The sequence below is a fragment of the Alexandromys fortis genome, unplaced genomic scaffold, assembly GCF_014885135.2.
Source record: "Alexandromys fortis isolate MF-2015 unplaced genomic scaffold, M_Fortis_MF-2015_v1.1 scaffold_146, whole genome shotgun sequence".
In the NCBI taxonomy this organism is placed as follows: Eukaryota; Metazoa; Chordata; class Mammalia; order Rodentia; family Cricetidae; genus Alexandromys; species Alexandromys fortis.
Genome location: NW_026068042.1, coordinates 875,973 through 898,210, shown reverse-complemented (window position 1 = coordinate 898,210; position 22,238 = coordinate 875,973). Strand labels below are relative to the sequence as shown.

General features: G+C 43.0%; 1 protein-coding gene and 1 non-coding gene across 8 annotated transcripts in view; both read right to left on the bottom strand.

Annotated features, from left to right (window-relative positions):
- Srcap (Snf2 related CREBBP activator protein) overlaps positions 1-22,238 on the bottom strand; it is a 50,773-nt gene that overhangs the window by 18,614 nt on the left and 9,921 nt on the right. For 4 of the 7 annotated variants that reach the window (XM_050165816.1, XM_050165814.1, XM_050165813.1 and 1 more), the window contains 20 exons: positions 21,094-21,279; positions 20,522-20,662; positions 17,972-18,194; positions 17,583-17,857; positions 15,130-15,223; positions 14,714-14,803; positions 13,425-13,607; positions 13,017-13,345; positions 12,740-12,917; positions 12,360-12,496; positions 11,962-12,131; positions 11,480-11,672; positions 9,301-9,437; positions 9,022-9,208; positions 5,523-5,692; positions 4,898-5,184; positions 4,431-4,718; positions 3,493-3,657; positions 2,544-2,810; positions 530-2,013 (listed from right to left, as the gene is read on the bottom strand). In XM_050165816.1, coding sequence (XP_050021773.1) covers positions 530-2,013; positions 2,544-2,810; positions 3,493-3,657; positions 4,431-4,718; positions 4,898-5,184; positions 5,523-5,692; positions 9,022-9,208; positions 9,301-9,437; positions 11,480-11,672; positions 11,962-12,131; positions 12,360-12,496; positions 12,740-12,917; positions 13,017-13,345; positions 13,425-13,607; positions 14,714-14,803; positions 15,130-15,223; positions 17,583-17,857; positions 17,972-18,194; positions 20,522-20,662; positions 21,094-21,279 — 5,184 coding nt within the window. Of the gene's footprint in view, positions 1-529; positions 2,014-2,543; positions 2,811-3,029; positions 3,216-3,492; positions 3,658-4,430; positions 4,719-4,897; positions 5,185-5,522; positions 5,693-9,021; positions 9,209-9,300; positions 9,438-11,479; positions 11,673-11,961; positions 12,132-12,359; positions 12,497-12,739; positions 12,918-13,016; positions 13,346-13,424; positions 13,608-14,713; positions 14,804-15,129; positions 15,224-17,582; positions 17,858-17,971; positions 18,195-20,521; positions 20,663-21,093; positions 21,280-22,238 lie in introns of all 7 variants that reach the window. The other 3 variants (XM_050165820.1, XM_050165819.1, XM_050165817.1) reach the window with 3 other exon arrangements.
- LOC126515995 (small nucleolar RNA SNORA30/SNORA37 family) lies at positions 15,620-15,748 on the bottom strand. Its single transcript, XR_007595976.1, has one exon. It is a non-coding gene; the product is annotated as a small nucleolar RNA SNORA30/SNORA37 family (small nucleolar RNA).

Below are 22,238 nucleotides of genomic sequence, written 5' to 3'. Positions count from 1 at the left end.
GGCGGGAAAGGCAGGGAGATCTCTGTTGAGTTCAAGGCCAACCTGGTCTTACAGAACAAAGTCCAGAATAGCCAGGGTTATACAGAGAAACCCTCTCACAAAAAAACCAAAACCATCAACCAAATTAGCAATAAACAAAAAAGAGTGGCCAAGCACTGGTGATATACTTCAGTGGTGGAACTTTTGCTTAATAAAGTGTGGAGGTTTAACAAAGAATAAGCAACATCTCTGATAGGGTGAAAAAGATAGGATAAGATACGAAGGGAATACCTAGACCTTTTTATTCTGGGTTATTTAATTTCGTACTGTTGAGTTTACTATCAACTACAATCCCTAGCACCCAAACCCAAACTAAACAACCCCCCAAGAAAATAAGACATTACTATTTGTTTTACAGATTGGAACACACACCCACAAAAGAGAAGTCTATCCAAATGTGACTTGGCCACGACACACTAAGCTTTGTAACTATTCCATGCACTCTATCAACACAAGAAAACTCAATTTCCTTTGTGAAAACAAAACTTACCAGATAGAAAGGGGAACGAGGTGGTGGTGGGGGCTGGCGCCGAGGCCGGGGCCCACTGAACGAGGTAGCAGTGGGAATAGGGCTGGGAGGACCAGATCGCAAAGTCAGTGTCTCAGGCTCATCCTTGGGAACAGATAACCTGTTTACCATGGTGACAGGTATGGAAGCGGCACCAGATGATGAAACGACGAGGGGAGACGCCTGGGAAGCTGCAGCCTGTGTTAAGGCTGGGGCCAGTGCTAAAGTCTGGGTGGTAGATGAACCCAGAGTGGGCACAGGAGTGGGGGCAGGGCTCAAGGTCAGTGTTTGCACCGAAGTTGGGACCAGGAGTGAAGCCGACGATGATGCTGGAGCCAAAGTCAGTGTGTGAGCTGGAGCTGGGCCTATTGGAGAACTTGGAGCCAAAGAGGGTGCTGAAGCCAGAGACAGTGTTTGAGTTGGACCCAGTGGTGCTCCTGGTGCTAAAGACAGTGTCTGCACTGGCGGTGGTACCAGGGATGATGCTGGAGTCAATGACAATGTCTGAGTTGGAAATGGCCCCTGAGGGCTCCCTGTTCCCAAAGAATGTGTCTGAGACGGAGACAATCCACCAAGACTTGCTAAAGTTGGGGCTAGGGTCAATGTCTGACTTGAGAGAGGTGATGAAACTGGGGTTGATACCACAGTTTGAGTTGATGAGGGAGCCATCACAGGAGTTGAGGCTGATACCAGTGATGATGAAGGTAAAGGGGTTCCTGGCATTGATGGTGGCGTTATGGCTGGAATTGGAGTCTGTGATGGAGCCAGAATAGGAACAGAGCCTGGTGAAGGAGCTAGGACTGAAAGTGGAGCCAAAGGAGAAGCTGGAGAAGGGCCCAGGATTGCTGTTTGTGAAGCAGCCATAGGAGTCAGAGAGGTGGCTAATGCCTGAGATGTAGAAGGTGCTGGAGCCAGAAGAGAAGCCTGAGCTGGAGCTGAACTTGGTGATACTGGGAAAGGACTGGTCAGAGCTGAAGCTGGCACCAGGACAGGTGAACATGCTGGGGCCACAGCTGAGTTCAATCCTGGAACATGTGAAGAGGTGGTTGCCAACAACAGAGAGTGACCAGATGTCTGAGGTGGGGATAGGGCTGGAGTAGTAGCCAAACCTAGAGCCAAGGCTGACACTGATGGGGGAACCCCAGCTGATGCCAAAGGTGGTCCAGAGGCTGCTGAGACAACAGCCAATGCTGGAGCCACACTGGTCAACAGAGCCGGACCTAAATCTGAAACAGGCAAGGGGGCTGTGATGGGAATGGTTAGCGGAGCAGAAGCTGGGGTGGAAAGTGTGGTAGGGACAGAGATGGGAAGTGAAGATGACACAGGGACTGAGACTGTAGAGGACACAGGACTAGCAAGGGGAGAGGAATTGTGAATTGTCAGTGGAGAAGAGGCTGGTCCAGGGAGTGAGGATGGCATGTGCAGAGAAGAAGACATGGTCATGGCAGCAGCTCCAGGCGCCGATGCTGTGGAGACACAGAGGACAAGTTAGCTTCATAAAGAATTATTTTTCAGCTCCTGCTACTATCTGTCCCCATCCTTCCACTAACCCACAAGCTTTACCAACTTCCAGAAACTCTTCAGTCCCACAATACGAGGTCAAAAATTTTTTTTAAATATTTATTTATTTATTTATTATGTATACAATATTTTGTCTGTGTGTATGGTCGAAGGCCAGAAGAGGGCACCAGACCCTATTACAGATAGTTGTGAGCCACCATGTGGTTGCTGGGAATTGAACTCAGGACCTTTGGAAGAACAGGCAATGCTCTTAACCTCTGAGCCATCTCTCCAGCCCCACAAGGTCAAAAATTTAAGGAACAGGATAGCTTGGCCTTTCTTTCTCTAAGAGTCTGACAAATGTATCTTAAATAGGTCAAGGTTTGAGACTAAACAAATTAAGACATTAGGGATTGTGACTATGAAACATACGGGGCTACCAATGTCTCGTTCATTTCTGATAAAAAATTTCTGGCCTCAGCTGTTATGAACTTACCACTGACTTCAGGTGAAGGACTGTGGACCAGCTTGAGGACGGGCCTCACCAGAGTAGGTGTTGGTATGGGGGCACGAGTAGTGCCCAGAGTTGGTGTCGTTAGACGGCTAGGGGTTAATGTAGGGCGTGATGTCAACACAGCTGGAAGCCCAGAACTTGAAGGCCGGGGTGCTGGTGCCAGTGGTGGAACTGGAGTCAGTCCATCCCGAGGGGCCTGTCTTACTACAATCTTCACCACGCCTGTATTGTTCACCATGGATGGCGGCACTGCAAGAGGAAGTTACATTGAGAAGAAGGTAGAAAAGAAACAAGAGACCCAAGAATGCAAGAAGTCCAGGGGAAAGAAAAAGTGGTAGACAAGATACTGGAGATATTAGCAAGAGAAACAACACTGAAGGAAGGCTAGACACACAGTTGGCCCAGGACATGCCTGCAAGGACCAAGGCCAGGTAAGGGCTGAGTAAATACAAAGGCCAAGAGCCTCACCCTGGTTAGCAGCAAGCGGAAGGCTGAGGCCAGTGGGGGCAGGGGTGGTGCTGGGGGTCGAAGAAGGCAGCACAGAGACAGGGGTGGGGCCAGGGGTCGGGGCCACGGCCTGGATGAGGGCCACATGGGCAGGCTGGCTGATGAGGTGGTGCTGCCCCCCTGCTGACACCAGGTGCACCACATTCCCTGGGTTAAGGGAAAAGAGAGAGAGAAAGAGAGAAAGAAAAAAAGAAAGAAGCACCTATCAGCTTGAGGGCAGAGGCAAGAGCAAGAGAGAGAATAGGCAAGGAGTAACAGCTCTAGAATTAACTTTTCCTATTTTTAGCAAAGACCCCTTCCAACCATTCCCTCTGGCCCTACCCACCAAACTAAGAGACATAAAGGCTGACATCCAAAGAGTCACACAAACAAAGAAGACAGAATAAAGAGGAAAAAGGCAGGACAGGGGGTGGGTTTTACCTACTTTGCAGCGGGCGGGGCTGCCCTACAGCCAGCTGGCGCACCTGGGCACCAGTCAAAGTCAATTTGTTGCCCTGGATTTGGAAGGTGAGAGGTTTGCTTCCCCCAGCACTCGTCACTGGACGTTGTGCCAAGGAGGCCAACTGCCCGATGCTGACCACTTCTCCAGCTACAAACAGAGAAAGCCGTATATACACAGGGCTCATGCTGTTCAAAACCACATCTCAGACCCCCCCCCAAAGCACCTACTTCCTGAGCCTAAACCTTTTCCATAATTTATCATACTCAACAAAGCCTCCACTCAGAATCTTTGTGTCCAGTGCCACCTGCAATCTCCTTTACATTCTCCAATGGCTTGCTACCAGACAAAGACTACCTTTTGCTCTGTAACACCTTTTTTTTTTTTTAAAGATTTATTTATTTATTATGTATACAGTATTCTCAGTATTCTGTCTGCATGTATGCCTGCAGGCCAGAAGAGGGCACCAGATCTCGTTACAGATGGTTGTGAGCCACCATGCGGTTGCTGGGAATTGAACTCAGGACCTTTGGAAGAGCAGGCAGTGCTCTTAACCACTGAGCCATCTCTTCAGCCCATCTGTAACACCTTTTTACATTTATTTTTCTTATGATTTTGCATTCAGAAGATTAAACTCAGGATCTTATCCATACTAGGTAAGTAATTTACGAATGAGTTATGTCATCCTCCTCCAAACATTCATCTTGCTGAGCTTACTACCATTCACTTATGGGAGCCATCTCCCCCACATAATAAACCGAATTCCTTGAGGTCTTTTATTTATGATTTACCACTATTTAGCAAAACACCCAGTGTGAACTAGCTGCCAAAACTTTATATTTTCCTGCTCCTCTTTTCCTATAGCTCTCTAGCATGCAGCTTCTTTATCTGAAGACCCTCATCACAGAGGTCTGAAAACTTACAGGGCAGACGAGCCTGCATTTCAGGAGATAAGATGAGGCGTTGTGGTGTAGAATTTGGAGCTGGCACTGCTGTAGTGGTAACAGTTGCTATGGTGGTAGAAGTGGTGGTAGCAGCAACAGGAGAGAAAGTGTAGCCTGGAGGCACTGTGAGGGGCTTCAACAGGCTAGAAGAGCCTGGAGGTGGAGCTGGGCTCAGGCGAACTGGGGCAGGTGGGGCTGGCTTCAGTGACAGGGTTGGTGTGGGAGGCCGTGAGGTCCCACTCATGACTCCCATGGGGGATGGCAACACTGCAGATACAAACATCTGTCAGATACAACTTGACAAATGCCTTAGCTGGGCTGCAAAAGTCCATACTACTACTATTCCTTCCAGTCTACTAAACACTATGTATGTTCCCTCATTCTTGAACTCTCTTAATTTAACTAGTTCAGACCCAGAAGCAACCCTTGTTTTCATTTTAACTCACCCTGGGGGAGAGGACCAGTAGTTGGCTGCAAGGGAGACAAGAGAACAGGTCCAGATGGCCGGGATGCAGGAACAACTGGGGTTCCAGCAGGCGAAGCTGACACCATGAGTGGTGCTGGCAGCACTGGGGGTACTGGACCAAGGGTGGGTTGGGCTAACACCTCAGGGCCTGGAGGGGGGCGGACTGGGACAGGGCCAAGGGGTGCCCGTGGGCTGTTCACCACCACCACTGTACGGCCTTCTTGCTTGGGCACTGGCTGCAGCATCCTATGAGAAAAAATTAAAGGGCTAAATAGACACAGAAGGAATGAATAAGTAACAATAGAAATTAAGACAAGGCAGAAAGACTATACAAACAAAAAGAAGAAAGAAGAGGCCCTCGCCCCCCCCCCCATTTTAAGGAGAAAGTGGGACAGGAAAAAAGATGATCAGAAAGCACCAAGAAGAGAGAACAAAAACACCAGTAGCCCCTCTCAGAGCTCTTGGTCATTCTGCTTCCCCAATCCCTTTACAGCAAGTACACTCTTAAGCAACTTGTACGAACTAACCTAGCTTACAAATCTTTCTATTCCAAGTTCTCCTTTTATTTCAAGAAACCCAGCCCCTTTTTCCTTTAATGCACGTACCTGTTGACTTTCATCTTGACTGGCTTGGGTCGAGGTGGGGGATCAGGAGCAGTAGCTACCTCTAACAGAATGCGGCGGGAAAGACGGTGGCGGGGTAGAAATGTGTCAGCCTCATATCGAGAGACTCGACCCTCCAAGCCAATAAGATCAAACCGACCCATGTCAATTCGCTGCCACAAGAAACACAAAGCATGTTATCAAGGGAACCATTCTGGTAATAATGTCTTGGATATGACACCAAAAATAAAGGTAACAAAAGAAAATGGACAATTGGACATTTAAAATTTAAACTTACATGAATGGAAGGACAGAGTAAAAAGGTAACACACAGAAAGCAACAAGGTACCTGGTACATCACATATCTGAAAAGAGGTTAATTTCTAAAGTATACAAAGAACTACAGCTTGTTGAAAAAACAACTAGCTTTATAAAAAGAAAATTCAGCAATGTCTTGGATATGCACACATTTCCAATGACATATAAATAAGCACATAGAGGGGCTGGCAAGATGGCTCAGAGGATAAGAGCACTGGCTGCTCTTCCAGAGGTCCTGAGTTCAATTCCCAGCAACCACATGGTGGCTCACAACCATCTGTAATGAGATCTGGTGCCCTCTTCTGGCCCACAAGGATACATGCAGGCAGAATATTGTGTATATCATAAATAAATAAATATAAAAAATAAATAAGCACATAGAAAGATACCAAAAGTGGATAATCATTAGAGAAATGCAAATCAAAACTACAATGAAATATCACTTCACATAATATTCATATATTTCTTTAAATCCATTGGAAAAGATGTGAACAGAATCCAGGGACACCTACTGGTAGAAACGTAAAATAATATACAGCAGCAGCTATGGATAAATAAGGCAGCTCTTCAAAACATTAAAACAGAATTATCACATGATGTAGCAACTTCATTAAAAAAAAAAAACAACCTAGCATTATTTCTTTTTCTTTTTTTTCCTCTTTTTCTTTTTTTGGTTTTTCAAGACAGGGTTTCTCTGTGTAACAGCCCAGGCTACCCTGGAACTCTGTTTGTAGACCAGGCTGAAGGCTGGCCTCAAACTCACAGAGACCTACCTATTTCTGCCTACCAAGTGCTGGTATTAAAGGCGTGCAGAACTTTGTTTTTGAGCACAGACTCAAAATAGGAAGCAGGGACTCAAACAGATTATCTGTACATTCATAGCAGCATTATTCATAAAACCTGAAAGGTAGGCTGGGTTTGGCAGTGCATGCCTGTAACCCTAGCATTCAGGAGGCTGAGGCAGAAAGATCTTGGTTTCAAGGATGACCTGTACATAGCAACACCCTGTCTCAAATTTAAAAAATAAATTCATTCATTCAAAAGGTAGAATCTGCAAGTCAAATGCCCACTGAAAAATAAGTAAATAAAATGTGACATTATCCAAGCAATGAAATACTATTTAGTCCTAAGAAAAGAAATCTGCCTGAGGAGAGGATCTGATGCCCTGTTTGGCTTTGGCTTCTCCAACAAAAACTCTCACCTGGAATTCCTTGATTTCCACCCTGCTGGCCAGCCCTACAAAAACTCCCAGGCTGATAGCCCCCAGTGAGCCAATTCTTCAAAGTCAAAGTAAGGCTAGCATATATTCTGGAAGAGAAGTGAGGAAGTGAAGTGGACAAAATTGTGGGCCTCGTTGAGTTCTAGTTTCTGTTGCCCTCCCCTAAATAGGACAGCTGATTAGTATGGAAAAGGAATCCGGTATACCTACTAGCCATGCAGTGAGAGGGCACTTAATACTACTGCAAGGGACACTAGCCTCTAAGCTTCAAAGTGAAAATCAGGTTTTGTTTTGCTTTTTTTCCCAATGGAGAAAAAAGGAAGGTGGGAGAGGGCTAGGCAGAGTTCCAGGTTTTTTAACTAGCCAGTCTCAAGGAGCACTATTTAATGGGATGGGAATGAGAGGCTCCGCTATTACCAAGATTTACATTCAAAACGGCGCCATGATTCTGATAGAGGTCCCAAGAGTAACTCTGCTACTTTCACTCAGTAGTTGGCTCTGAAATAGGAACTGAAAGGTGATCTGACAGCCTGCTACATTTCTCAGGCTATTTGTAAATATGAAAGCCAGTACCACTTTGTTGAAGATTAAGACTCCAGGCCTTTTTTGTACTTCAAGAAAAAAAAAAGCATCTCCAAGGAGCTATTTCCCGCCCTAGTCTCTACCTAGTTCACATTTGAGAATGCAAATATACGTTAAGAAAGTGTTTTGTGGTGACCTTTATACTCTTGGTAACCACAGTCTCTTAAATAGCAGTATCATTTATTTAGGGGAAAAAGAGTGGCGATGTATGTTACACTGCTACTAAACACTGGGATTAAAAACTATGCCATTATGATCTGATTGATAAAAATACCCCTACATTTTTTGGTATTGAAAGCAGGGTATCAAAGTCTCAGATACTGTAGGGCTAGGCTAAAACTATATAGTTGAGAATGCATTTGAATTTTTAGTCCTCTAACCTTCACACCTCAAGTAAGGACCACCATGATCAGTTGATATGGTGATCTGTGTATGCTAAGGAAGCACACTATCAACTGAGCTGTATGTACCCTAGGCCTAACATTCTCATTTAAGGTGTATTAACTTTAAAAATGGGTCGGGGAGGAATTTTTTTACATATATGCTAAGGTATAGATAAATAAGTACTTTACGATTCTGTTTCATCAAGTACTCAGAATAGTAACAGAGTAGAATAGAATGACAGATGTCAGGGATGAGGAGAAAGGGAACAGTTGTTCAATAGGTATAATGTTTCAGCTTAAGAAAACAAAAGCAGCTCTGAAGATGGATGGTGGAGATGACTACACAACAAAAATTCCTGATGTTACTGAAATGTAGACTTAAAATAGGTTAAAATGATAATTTGTTGAGTCTGGTTCACAGTTACAAAATAAAGGGATTCAGGTTGATAGCACATGCCTGTAATCCCAGTACTTAGAAGGTAGATGCAGAACAATTAGGAGTTTGAAGTTTTCCTGGAACAGATGAGACCCTATCCCAAAAGAGCAAGCCTGGTGGTACATGCCTATCATCTCAGTACTGGGTAGGCAGAGGCAGGCAGACCTGTTCAGCATGGTCTATATAGTAAGTTCCAAATCAGCCAAGGATAAATAGTAAAACCCTGTCTCAAAAACAAAAACAAAAACAAAAAAAAAAAGAAAAAGGAATAAGAAAAATTAATATTTACCAAATAGTTATAGAAATGACAGACATTTTCAAAAAGTGTTAACTTGACTCTCCAGCATATTATAGGCTAGGCTCTATAATCCCTGTTTTTATGAACAAGGAAGCTCAGGCTAATAATTAACTTGCCAAAGGTTCACATGGCTAGAAAATAATGAAGCTAGGAAAATAGTACTGATTGATGAAATATGGAAATAGTAAATACGCCAAAGGTCAGACACTAAATAAGAGGTAGGAAGTTTAGATAAGAAATCACTAACCTTAGGGGCAACTACATACCTGGAGTGGGTGGACATCAGTGGCCCTTAGCACCAGAGAGGCGGTGCTAAAGCAGATGCCTGGGGTGATGAAAGGGGAGGTAACAGGCCGAGGGTCAAATAGATTTGGATGATTGCAGACTTTCCGCAACTGCATCAAAATGTTGATGACACTCATGAAATGGCCTGTAGCTAGTGTCTCCTTAGTTCTGGGGAGAGAGGAAAAATAAATAAGGGACATTCTGCCAGCTACCTGCATTCTAACCCAGAGTACCAGGGTCTACCCTCAGTCCTCCCTTACGTGGTTTGTGCCATGAAGTCATCATAGAGACAGCGCTGGCGCTTGGAAAGCCGGCATCGGATAACATGCTCATACTTTTTGGGCATCTGCTTCTCAACATCCACCTTTACTCGGCGAAGCAAAAAAGGTCGCAGAACCTAAAGGCAAATAAGCAGGGTGCTAACAGAAGAGTGGGCACTAAGCTCCCCATAGTCCATCTAGATCAGATGTGTTTCGGGCCCACGATAAGCAGAGTACAGGTTTAATTCATCAGCAAAATGTCAGCAGGCATGTCAGATACCAATTACACAGATGCAAATCTTCCTTTCATGTAACTTACTGTTTACAGAGAAGATGAACACAAAGATAATTATACCACAACATACAAAGATGCACCAAGAGCAAATTAACTTTGAAAGAGAGATGACTCAAATTACATTTGGAGGAATGACTCTTTGTTACATGCCTACAAAAATAAACCAGGCATGTTAAGTCTGTGTGACTGTAAACCCAGCCACTTTGGAAGAGTGAAGCAAGCAAATTACTTGGATCTGGGCGTTCAAGACCAATCTGGGCAACCTAATGAAATCCTCACAAAAAGAATAACATAAACAAACAAGTAAATAAATAAATAACCCAGGTGAGAAGCTAAATAAAACTTGTGGCTCTGAGCAATATACAACTCAGTGAAAGAGAGTGTATTCTTAACATGTCTAAGGCACTGGACTCAACTGTCAATACTTTGGGGGTAGGGGAAAACTGGTTTTTACAGTCTAAAGTTCTAGAGGTGAGTAAATCTGTAATCAGGGTATAAAATAAAAAAAAAAGAGCAAAAGCAGGTTGATTTCTGTGAGTTCAGGCTAGCCCGATCCAGTTCCAGGACAGCCAGGGTTACTTAGAGACACTGTGGTTAAAGGGGCATACTGAAGACAAGCAGAGGTGGCGCACACCTTTAATCTCAGCACTCGGGAAGCAAAGGCAGGTGAATCTCTGTGAGTTCAAGGCCAGCCTGGTCAACAGAGCGAGTTCCAGGACAGGCTCCAAAGCTACACAGAGAAATCTTGATTCAAAAAAATCAAAAATAAATAAATGCATAGATTTGTGGAGGACTTAAGTTCAGTTGCCAGTATCCATGTTATGCGGCTTTCAACAGCTTGTAACTTCAGCTCCAAGGTCCCCAATGAGTGTGTATACACACACACACACACACACACACACACACACACAAATAAGTCACATGAAAGTGATGGTGCATATTTTTAATCCCAGCACCTGGGAAGCAGAAGCTAGCCTGGTCTACAGAGTGAATTCTAATACAGCCAGGGCTACACAGAGAAACCCTACCTTGAAAAACCAAAGGAAAAAAATAAAAAGAAACAAACAGGGTGCTTCAGAATGTTGAAATATGTTGTTGAAAAGCTGAAAAAGCCAGAGACAACACCCTCAACAGAAAGAGTCAAGAGATACAGTTCAGTGATAGAGTACATGCCTAGCACGTGCAATAAGGCCCTAGATTTAATTTCAAGGACCACAAAAGGGCATAGAGGCACATGCCTTTAATCTCAGTTCTCATGAGGCAGAGGAAGAAGCAGCTCTGTGAATTCAAGGCCAGACTGCCTGTTCTACACATATGGAGTTCTAAGACAGCCATGGTTAGTTACAGGGAGAAAGCCTGTCTCAACAACAACAACAACAAACAAACAAACACACACACACATTCAAAAAGTCCAGACTGGGGCTAGAGATGGCTCAGTAGTTAAGTGCACTGGCTGCTCTTACATAGAACTTGGGTTCAAGTCCCAGCATCACATAGGCTCACAACTGTCTGTAACTCATTACCAGAGTATTCACATTCTTCTGACTTCCTTGAACACTAGGCAAAGTGTGTAATGCACATAACATATTCAGGCAAAACACTATACATATAAAAATGAAAACCTAAAAAATAAGTTTATCCAGATAAAGAGAAATCATAGTTCAGTATCAAGATCCAAAGAAAATTAAAAAAAAAAAAACCACAACTACAGAAAACAAAGATTATCAAATGCAAAGCAGCTCAGCTTGGCAATGGTTATTATCTAGAACAGTACAGTTTGACAACTTAGTTCAGCCTAGCACTGACTTCTAAAACTTTACTAGGTTACTGTCCTTATTTAATTTTTATTATTATTAATACTTTTACAAACAACATAGGCCCTACCTTGTGAAGGCGTTTGACTAGACCTTCATTATATTCTTGGCTTCCCTCAATCATGCCAGTTAGAGGGTTAGAGAACCACTCCTTGAACTCTCGATGAGACTGGAAGACATGTGGCATCAAGAAATGCATCAAGGACCACAGCTCCATGAGGCTATTCTGCAAGGGAGTTCCTGTCAGGAGCAGACGCCTCTGGCTGAAAAGAGAGAAGGAATTAGAATGAAGATAGTCAAGAGAATCCCAACTTTTTTTCTTTTTATGGTTTTTCGAGACAGGGTTTCTCTGTGTATCAGTCCTAGCTGTCCTGGCACTCAATCTGTAGACCAGGTTGGCCTTGAACTCACAGAGATCCGCCTGCCTCTGCCTCCCAGTGCTGAGATTAAAAGTGTGTACCACCATCACCCGACTCTTAATATACTCTTAACCCAGGCAGCCAACCCTTCATCTAAGACAACTCTCCGACAAATCTCTATATTCATTTTTACCTGTTGAAGTTGAGCAGTGACTGCCACCGTTGGGACTTGAAATTCTTGATGTTCTGAGCCTCATCCAGAATGAGATAGCGCCAGTTCTTGCGACGAAAAGCCTGGTGATCCTGTAGCACCAGCTTGTAAGATGTGATACACACATGGAAAGCATTGGGCTTGGTCCAGCCCTAAGAGGTCAAAGAGAAAGAAAGCAGCATATAATAAAGTGGAAAAAACACACAGAAAAATACAAGGGGAAAGGGAAGACATGTACTCAAAGACAGAAATCAGGTTGGAAGAAATTAAATAGTACCAGCAAGAGAATGAAGCAACAGGAAAATAAGGCTAAGTAATTAACATAAGGATCTAAAACTGAAGGACATTAATAAGGAAAGTGACCACACAGAAGATCAAACCTGCCGCTTGAGCTTCCTCTCTTTCTGAGCTCCATAGTAAGTGAGGATTTTAAAGCTTGGACACCAACGTTTCAATTCCATCTCCCAATTCAACATCACGCTGGTAGGAACAATGATTAAATGAGGACCCCAGTTACCTGTTTAGCAAAAGAAAAGACATAGTAAGACTATGTAAACCTTTTAGCTCTGGTTCTTAAACAGACCCTGACTAGCATCTTCTGATGCTACTTAAGACTTCAGCACCTATGCTGTCGTCCTTATATCATTACTGACAAGACTCAAGGAGGCTACCATGACAGTAGTACTTTTCTGTGGGGAAAATCTCCAGTAAATAAGATGTCCTACCAGTAATTAGCTAAGAGACCCTTGGAGGTATCTACCTTTTTCACAGGCCAAGTGAGCAAGCAAGGAGATGGTCTGGATTGTCTTCCCCAGTCCCATCTCATCTGCAAGAATGCCGTTAAGCTTTTTCTCATACATAGTAACCAGCCAGTCAAGGCCAATGTGTTGGTACTCTCGGAGTTGGCCTCGTAGAAGAAGTGGAATTGGTGTCTTCACCTAAGAGAGAGGAAATTATCACACATGGTGGATATGAGGCATTTTTATAGGAAACAATAAACTCAAGATATGAGAAAAAGAATCATAACCTATGGATACCTGGGTAGTGGCCAACGTATAACCCTTAGGCTGGAGACTTTCCGCTGCCGCTGCAATATCAGTAATTTCTTTCTTGGGTCCTAGAGCAGTGGTGGGACCTGGAGTAGGAGGCCCACTGCCTCCATCTGCCTCACTTCTTTCCTCATCCCCAGCTAGCAAGTATTCCACCCCAAAATCATCATCATCATCATCTTCTTCCTGTTCTTCATCTGCTTGACTTTGCGACTGAGCATCCTCAGACTCAGACTCTTCTGACTGTGAACTCCCACTCATTTCTTCTTCCTCTGAATGTTCATCTTCCTCATCCTCACTCTGCTCTTCAGCAGAATCTAAATCACAAACAAAAGTTTAGTAAGTTGTTTCTCCAACAGCTGCCAACCCCAGTTATCCTCTGAACTACATACTTACCAGACTGATTGCTACTATCTTCTTGAGCAGCCTCTTCAACTTCTCTTGTTTCCTCTAGTTCACAGTCGTAACTATTGGCTTCACCCTCATCTTCCTCTTCACTATGCTTTGAACCTGGAGCTGAGGCATCATAGGCATAGGCCCCAGCATACTGCTGTAGTAGCTCCTCTACAGAAAGCTCACCTGATAGGGAGAAGAGAAGTAAAATTTGGTTCTTTTGTTAGGACTGGGAAAGAGTTATTTGAGTGGTGCTTGTTTATTTAACCTAAGCTCCAACTCCCAGGCCCATATCTACAGGAAGTCTACAGAGTTTGCCTTTAGCACCAGATAATAAAACCAATACTTGTAACAACCATAGTAAGTGCAGCATTCTCATAAGGACAGTATCCACTCATGTAAAAATAAAATTAAAAAGAAAATTTACACACACACACACAAAAACACCTTTTTTCACTGACTGTAACTTATTATCTGCTAGTAGCACACAAACTGAATAGTAATTATTCAGAAACTGTGTTTCTACAGAAATGGGCAATGATACAGGCTATTCAGTGGATGACTGTGTGTTTTTAATATTCAGGTGACTCTGCTCAATTTGTTTCTGCTTTAAGGCAGCCAGGTGCTCTTTAGTCTTCTCCCAGACGTTTGGATCCTCTTTAGGCTTCTCTCTCTTCCAAAGGCCCCACTGCTTTCTCAGAAAGAGCGCCATGTCTAAACTCTCCTACCAGTCTGAGCTCAAGCCTCAGCTGGCAGGATCTTCACTTCTCAGATGCCAAGCCACCAATGCTGAACCTACCGTTGTCACCTGAGCCACTGAACTACCCTTTTAAAATTCTGGTCAAATAACTCGTATCTTGCTACAGTAACCCTTCAACTGAGCTCTCAGACCAATTAGTTCAAACTCCTATCATGAACACACACTCCCTACTTAGTGCCTTTCATTTACAAATCTTCTTGGTCATTACACCTGCATACGTAAGAAACATATGTAATAACCAGTAACTGGAACTATAAAGAGAAAACTATCTAATCAACTGTCTTTTTTTTTTTTTTTTTTTTAATTTCCAAGACAGGGTTTCTCTGTAGCTTTGGAGCCTGTCCTGGAACTAGTTCTTGTAGACCAGGCTGGCCTTGAACTCACAGAGATCTACCTGCCTCTGCCTCCCAAGTGCTGGGATTAAATGTGTACACCACCACTGCCCAGTTGATTTACTGTCTTTTTATCCACCAATTTTCGGCAGAGTAGTGACAGAAAGTAGATTTTCAGTAAAATATCCGGTAAATGTCACCTTCTCGAGCCAACTCGCTTAGTTCCATGGCATGATCCACCTCTCCTTCTAACTGCTCCTCAGCTGCTATGGTGTCTTCTTCATCCTCTGCTACAAAAAGAGAATGAAGTTTCCATTGGTGAGGCCAAAAGGATAGTTCCAAAACCACAGTCACACACATAGTTGTGGTTAAAAACTCAGTGGAAAACAAAACAAAGACACAAAATGTAGGAAAGGGATTTGTAGGGAAGGGGGAAGGTGAGAGAATAAGCCTAATTAACTACAAGAGAGCAGAGCGTGTTGACACAGGCCTTTAATCCCAGCACTTGGAAGCAGACACAAGTGGATCTTAGTTCAAGGCCAGCTTGATCTATAATCATGGATACACAATAGACCCTGTTCCAAGAAAACAACAAAAAAGACAAAACCGGTCTGACCTTCATCTTCATTAGCAGTAAACTCTTCATCATCTTCATCTGGATGCCAACGCTGTTGGTTGTGCTGTGTGACAGAGGAAGGTGGAGGGTTTACCTGTATGGGAAAGGATAAAAAGTGGAAGGACTCAACATTTGAGCACAAAGTTGGGGTGTTGTGGCAAAAGCCTTTAATCCTAGCATTGGGGGGCAGAGGCAAGTCTGTAAATTCAAGGCCAGCCTGGTCTACATAGTGAATTCCTGGACAGCCAGAGTCAAAACCAGTAACAACAAAAAAGTCAGTTATGGTGGCACACACCTTAAATCCCAGTATGCGGAGGGGGGAATCACTGAGTTTGAGGCCAGATTGGTCAACAAGCAAGTTTCAGGACAGCCAGGGCTATTACACAGAGAAATCCTCTCTCAAAAATCCAAAAACAAGCAAAAACAAACAAACAAACAAAATAAATAAATAAAACCCTGAAAGACACAGAGTTGAAGATCAGAAAAGCATTACTGTTCCCTTGAGTTAACAGCTGCACTGATACAGTATCAGGGCAAGGATGTAATCAAGGATTTTATCTCAGCACCAGCTACCAAATCCTGACCCTACTGACTGAGGGAGGACCTGTGAAAGTGCTAGGAAATTAATAAAGTGGAACCAAGTATGCGCGCTCATGCCCTTAATCCAAGCACTCTAGAGGCAGAGCTTTTTTAATTTGAAGCCAGCCTGGTCCACACAATGAGTTCCAAGCCAGCCAGGGATACACAGTAAATATGTCTCCAAAACAAAACAGAAAAAAAGAAGAGAAAAAAGCAAGAAAAGGAGTGAGGGAACCATCAAAATGGCTAAATGGTCATTAGCTGGCCTGACAACCAAAGTTCAATTCCTGGAACTCATGTAACCAAAGGCTAGAACCAACACTACAAAATTGTCCTCTGATTTCCACATGTATACCCACAAAAACAAAATTCTAGTAAGTTTTTTTTAGGTCCATCTAGTCTAAATAAATGCTAGGCCAGCCAGAACCATGTAGCAAAATCCTGTCTCAAAAATAAAATAATAAAATGAAATTTAAAAGTAAATAAATGAAGGGTGGTGGCTTATCAGTAAGAATATTTGCTACTCTTCCAAAGGAACCAAGTTCAATTCCTTGTACCCTTATCAAGTGTCTCACAACAATCTGTAACTCCAGGTTCAGGGGATTCGAAGACTAGCCTCTGTTGGCAACCACACTCAATTATACACATCCACAGAGAAAGACAAATCTACACATAATTACAAATAAAAGAGCACATAAAATTTTTTTAAAAGATTTATTTATTATGCATAAGATGTTGTCTGCACATATGCCTGCAGGCCAGAAGAGGATACCGGATCTCATTACCGATAGTTGTGAGCCATCATGTGGTTGATGGGAATTGAACTCAGGACCTCTAGAAGAGCAGCCAGTGCTCTTAACCACTGAGCCATCTCTCCAGCACCATATAAATTAAAAAAAAAAAAGCTAAAAAAAATAATAATAGTAATTTTTAAAAGGCCCTTAATATGCATTAGAACCCCATGGTACAAAGGTCTAAAAGATTTTATTTTTTTTAAATATTTATTTATTATGTATACAATATTCTGTCTGTGTATATGTCTGCAGGCCAGAAGAGGGCACCAGACCTCTTTACAGATGGTTGTGAGCCACCATGTGGTTGCTGGGAATTGAACTCAGGACCTTTGGAAGAGCAGGCAATGCTCTTAACCACTGAGCCATCTCTCCAGCCCGAGATTTTATTTTTTTGGAGACAGCATCTTACTATGTACCTCTTGCTATCTTGGAATTTATTATGGAGATTAAACTGGCCTCCAGGGTCTACCTGACTCTGCCTCTTGAGTGCTGGGATAAAGGTATATGACACTACATCTAGTTTGAAGAGATTTTTAGGATGAACATCACAATTTCCAAATTCATATGACCAAACAATTTATATATGTGTGTATACGTGTTTGTTTGCACACTTGTGCATGCTTGTGGAAATCGGAGTTCATTATCTGTTGTCTTCCTCAATCACTCTTGGCTGAACTTGGAGCTGATTTAGTTTGACTAGCTAGCCAGCAAGCCCCAAGGATGCTCCTGTCTCTGCCTCTTAAAAGCCAAAACTCCTGAAACATACCACTGCACAAACCTTTTTTGTGTGGGAAACTGGGAATTGAACTCAAGTACTTTACCAACTATGCTATCTCCCTAGCTCTTCCCTTGCAAATTTAAAGTACAATAAATGTGCTTATTATATTATTAGAAACCTTGTCAACTGTAGGCTGCAACTTGACCCAAATCATCATCTTCCCTAGCAATGAAACCCCAACTGTCTTTAATTCAGATTCTCAAAATCAGGGATCAACCTAAGACCCACAACCACGATTTGAGAGCTGAAACTCCATCTACTTCCTCTCTGAATCTTCCTTTCTGTACCTCTTCTATATGTACCTCCAAATCCTGAGACGGTTCTTCTTCAACATTTTCTTCAGGCCCATCGTGGGTATCACTGTCATGAGATGAGGGTGTTTGAGAGGGGCTGGAAGGTACGCCCAATAGCTGAGGGGGAAGGGAACGCAGCAGTTCTTCCAGTGGCAGTTCTCCCTCATGTCGAAGCAGTTCAATCTCACGCCTCTGGGTCTCTGCATCATTGCCTTCCTGCTGTTCTTCAACCTCAATGGTCTCCTCATCATCCTCTTCTTCCTCTTGGGGTTGGAAGTCCCCATCTATAGCAGGAGAACAAGGTCACAAAATCCACGGGCCCTGCAAGCCACAGGGTGGGTTTTTCAGCTCTGGAAAGGGCATTTGGGAAAAGTAACAGGACCAAAGAGCACACACACCTTCATCATCCAGCCGAGAAACAGGGGGTGGAGGACTGGATGCTGCTGAGGAAGAACCAAGACAAGGGGAGGAGCCAGCTTTGTTGCAGGCTAGTGGCTGGTTAAGGCTCTGAGACAGAAGGTCCGAGTACTTCTCAGTTTGTCCCACAATGAAGTCCAGGTGCAGATCCAAGGCTTTCTTACGTTTTTCTTCAAGCCGGGACTGTTGTTTGAATTGTACCACCTACCATAAACACAAAAGGCATCAGTCACCCATATATTCACTTTTTTAATTTACATACTCTTTTAGCCAAATATTTAGGGATACTACCTTTATGAAAGGCTTTGGCCTAGTGATTTAGAAATTAAAGCTAAAAATTCTTAAGGGGCTTATGATTTAAACAGTACTTCTGGAAAAAGAAAAAAACCCAGAAACTGAATAAATGCAAGGTCAACTTAGTATCAAGGACCTGGAGAAGACTAGCAAATCTATCTGAAGTTAAACCTTTAAAAAAAAAAAGTGGTTGGGCAGTGATGGCACACATTTAGTGTCAGCAGAGGCAGGCAGATCTCTGAATTCAAGCCCAGTCTGGTCTACTCCAGTGAGTTCCAGAACAACCAGGGTTATACAGAGGAAATCATGTCTTGAAAAACCAAATATAAACAAACCAATAAATAAATAAATAATAGAGTATAGGGGGCTACCAGTGGAGAGCAGTGGGAAGACACATGCTCAGCATAAACAAAGCCCTAGTTGGGGGGAAGTGTATGTGTGTATTCTTTAACAACAAGGCAAGCAACAGCAGTAGAAAGACCATGTGTGAACAGCCAAGCCTATCAACCAACCTCAAAAAAAAAAAAACAAAACAACAAAAAAAACAAACCTCAAGTGAGGCAGTAGTGGCACATGCCTTTAGTCCTAGCACTCAGGAGGCAGAAGCAGGCAGATCTCTGTGTGTTTGAAACCAGACTAATCTACAGAGTGAGTTCCAGGATAGCCAGGCATACACAGAGAAACCTTGTCTTAAAAACCATTTAAAAAAATAAAGCTTGGAGTCAAAACAGAGTGATCAATGCACCAACTTAGCAGCACAAGGTCCTAGGTTAATAAAATTAAAGCTATAGATGGGCTTGGTGACACATATTTTAATCCCAGCACTCAGGAGGCAGAGGAAGACAGATCTCTAAGAGTTGGAGGCCCGATGGCCTGAGTTCAATCCTTAGAACTCACGTGGTAGCCGGGCGGTGGTGGTGCACGCCTTTAATCCCAGCACTCGGGAGGCAGAGGCAGGCAGATCTCTGTGAGTTCGAGGCCAGCCTGGTCTACAAGAGCTAGTTTCAGGACAGGCACCAAAGCTACAGAGAAACCCTGTCTCGAAAAACCAAAAAAAAAAAAAAAGAACTCACATGGTAGAAACAGAAAACAGACTCCCACAAATTGTTCTTTAATTTCACCATGTGTAACATGGTGTATCTCCCCAAGTCTACATACACATACAATAAGTAAATGCTAATAAAAGAACTGCTTTGCCTCAAATAATTTCAAGCCTGGGTGTTGTTAGATAGCACATCTCAGAACTCAGGAGACTGAAGATGGCTCTGTGCCAGGGGACGTTATATAGGGAGACCCTGTCTCAAAAACTACAAAGCAGACATTGTAGCCAGGAATGGAAACTGACAAAAAGATGAGTTCTAGACTAACCACAAGATACCATACTCTTATAACTCAGCACCTGAGAGGAAACAGACAAAAGGATCAGCCTCTGCTACAGTGAATTTGAAGCAAACCTGGTCTACATAAAAGTCTTGTTTCAAAAATAAACAATAAAGGGTACTTAGAAGATGGGAGGATCAGGAGTTCAAGGTTATCATTGCGTACACATCAAATTTGAGGCCAATGCGAGTTACATGACACCTTGTCTCAGAACTGGAAGAAAAAAATGTATCTGTGAAATGTAGATATATACCTATCTCAAATAATACAGCATGACAACTATCTATGTAGTACTTTTATACCAAAATATGCATATCAAAATGATCTAGAAATATTTAAAATTCCACAATTATCTGTTCATATGTTATATGCATTTTATATACTGGACTTGAGCATCTCCAGATCAGATACCCACGGGGAGTCCTAGAACCAATCACAAACACAAAAAGGGAGAGAAGGGCTTCAGAGATAATTACAACTTAACATGTAAGCAGAAGGAACTTTAGTGGCATAGGCAGGTAAACAAAAACATATCTTAGAAAAAACATACTACACACCCTACAGAGTAAATGGTCTAGGAGTCAAGAGTCCTACTCATCCCCAAAGGCACAACATATATTTTGACACTATAAAACAGATCGCTGGATGCTACTCAAAGTTTTAACTGAGGAAAAGGAAGCCAAGAATTTCTTCTTCCTTGGGACATTCTGTGGTGGAAAGGTCCAATATATAAGGAAATATCATAAAGAACTGGAATTGCAGTGTTGAGTTCCTTGGTAAACTCTGGTCAGTCCTATCAACATGCCTCCCTCTAACTTAGGCAAGGCCATCTCCTTTTGGCCAACCTCACTCCTCACCTTCTCCACATTGCTCCAGAACTGCCTAACATCCTTGGCCATGGTAGAAGCAATTCGGCGCAGTTTGGCCTGTTCTTCTCTCCGAGCTCGTTCTTCTTTTTGTCGCTGCTCTTCATGGTGACGGATTACCATACGTACCACCTATAGAAATAAATACCCAGGATAAGATCACTCAAGCTAAATCTACTTATCCACCCAATCAAAGACAATCATGGGTAAAAAAACACAGATGTTAAAAACTGCCTCTAAATGCAGAAAACACCAAGAAGGGATTTATAATTTCATCTCTTTCACCTTCTAAATAATTCACCCATTAAAGTTTCTTTTTTCTTTTGCTAGGGGGTATGGTAGATGTGGGGGGTGGGGGGTCAAGACACGGTTTCTTGGTGTAGCCCTTCCTGTCCTGAAACTTGTTCTGTAGACCAAACTGGTCTCAAATTTACAGATTTGCCTGCCTCTATGTCCCTAGTGCTAAGATTAAAAGTGTGTGCAGCTACCACCACCTGGATAACCATTAAGGTTTCAAAGGCACACCTGAAAAATATATGGACAGTAGAGCAAACAGGACATACCTTCCGGGCCACACCTCGCTTCCATCGGCGCTCCTGAGCAAAGTCAGCAGAAAGCCACTGCATTTCTTCACAGAGATAGTCCCAATGGCCTTTAGGACGGGGAGGCTCTGGTACTTTAGGTAGTCTTTTCAAAGACCAAAATCCCTCCTTTCGAAGTTCAGCAATCCGAGTTTCAATTTCAGCTTCCTAATGAGGGGTAACGACATTGATTAAGACTTCCTGGACATACAAGCCAACTCACTGCCATGGTTGAATTCCTGACCCCTGAATGGACTGTTTTATGCTCCTACAAATTCTACAAGGTAATAGATTCTTTTGGCAGATGGTGTGGGGAATATCTGGGAAATCAAATGTGTTTCTGAGATGGTACAGCTAAGAAAGAACTGGCAATCAAAAACAGGTCTAGGAAGCCTAGTATGTTGAGGCATGCCTTTAATCCCAGACCTTAGGAGACAGAAGCTGGCAGATTTCTTTGAGTTCCAGGCTAACCTACTCTGCATAGCAACTTCCAAACCAATTAGGGCTACATTTTTTTTTTTTTTTTTTTTTTTTTTTGGTTTTTTGAGACAGGGTTTCTTTGTGGCTTTGGAGCCTGTCCTGGCACTAGCTCTGTAGACCAGGCTGGTCTCGAACTCACAGAGATCCGCCTGCCTCTGCCTCCCGAGTGCTGGGATTAAAGGCATGCGCCACCATCGCCCGGCATTTAGGGCTACATTCTGAGACCCTGTTTTAAAGAAAAAAAAAACAAGAAGCAATTAAATGCTGACATCTGATTTGCACATGCAAGTGTGTACACACGCACAAATACCTATACACACTGTGTTGTTGCTATTGTTTATCGAGACACAATTTCTCTGTGTAGCCTTGGATGTCCGAGACCTTACTCTGTAGACCAGGCTGGCCTCAAACTCACAGAAATCCGCCTGCCTCTGCCTCCAGATTAAAAACTGTGGCGTGTACCAACACAGCCCAGCTGTATTTATTTTTTTTAAAAAGACTATTTTGGATACAGAGCTACAGGTTATAGTTAGCAGGTATAATGCTTTCCACCATGGAGGGATAACCAGAAAAATAGCAGATGGAGTACAAGTCACACAAAATAATTTTAGAAAAACTTATTTTATGGGAAAACACTGAAGATACAT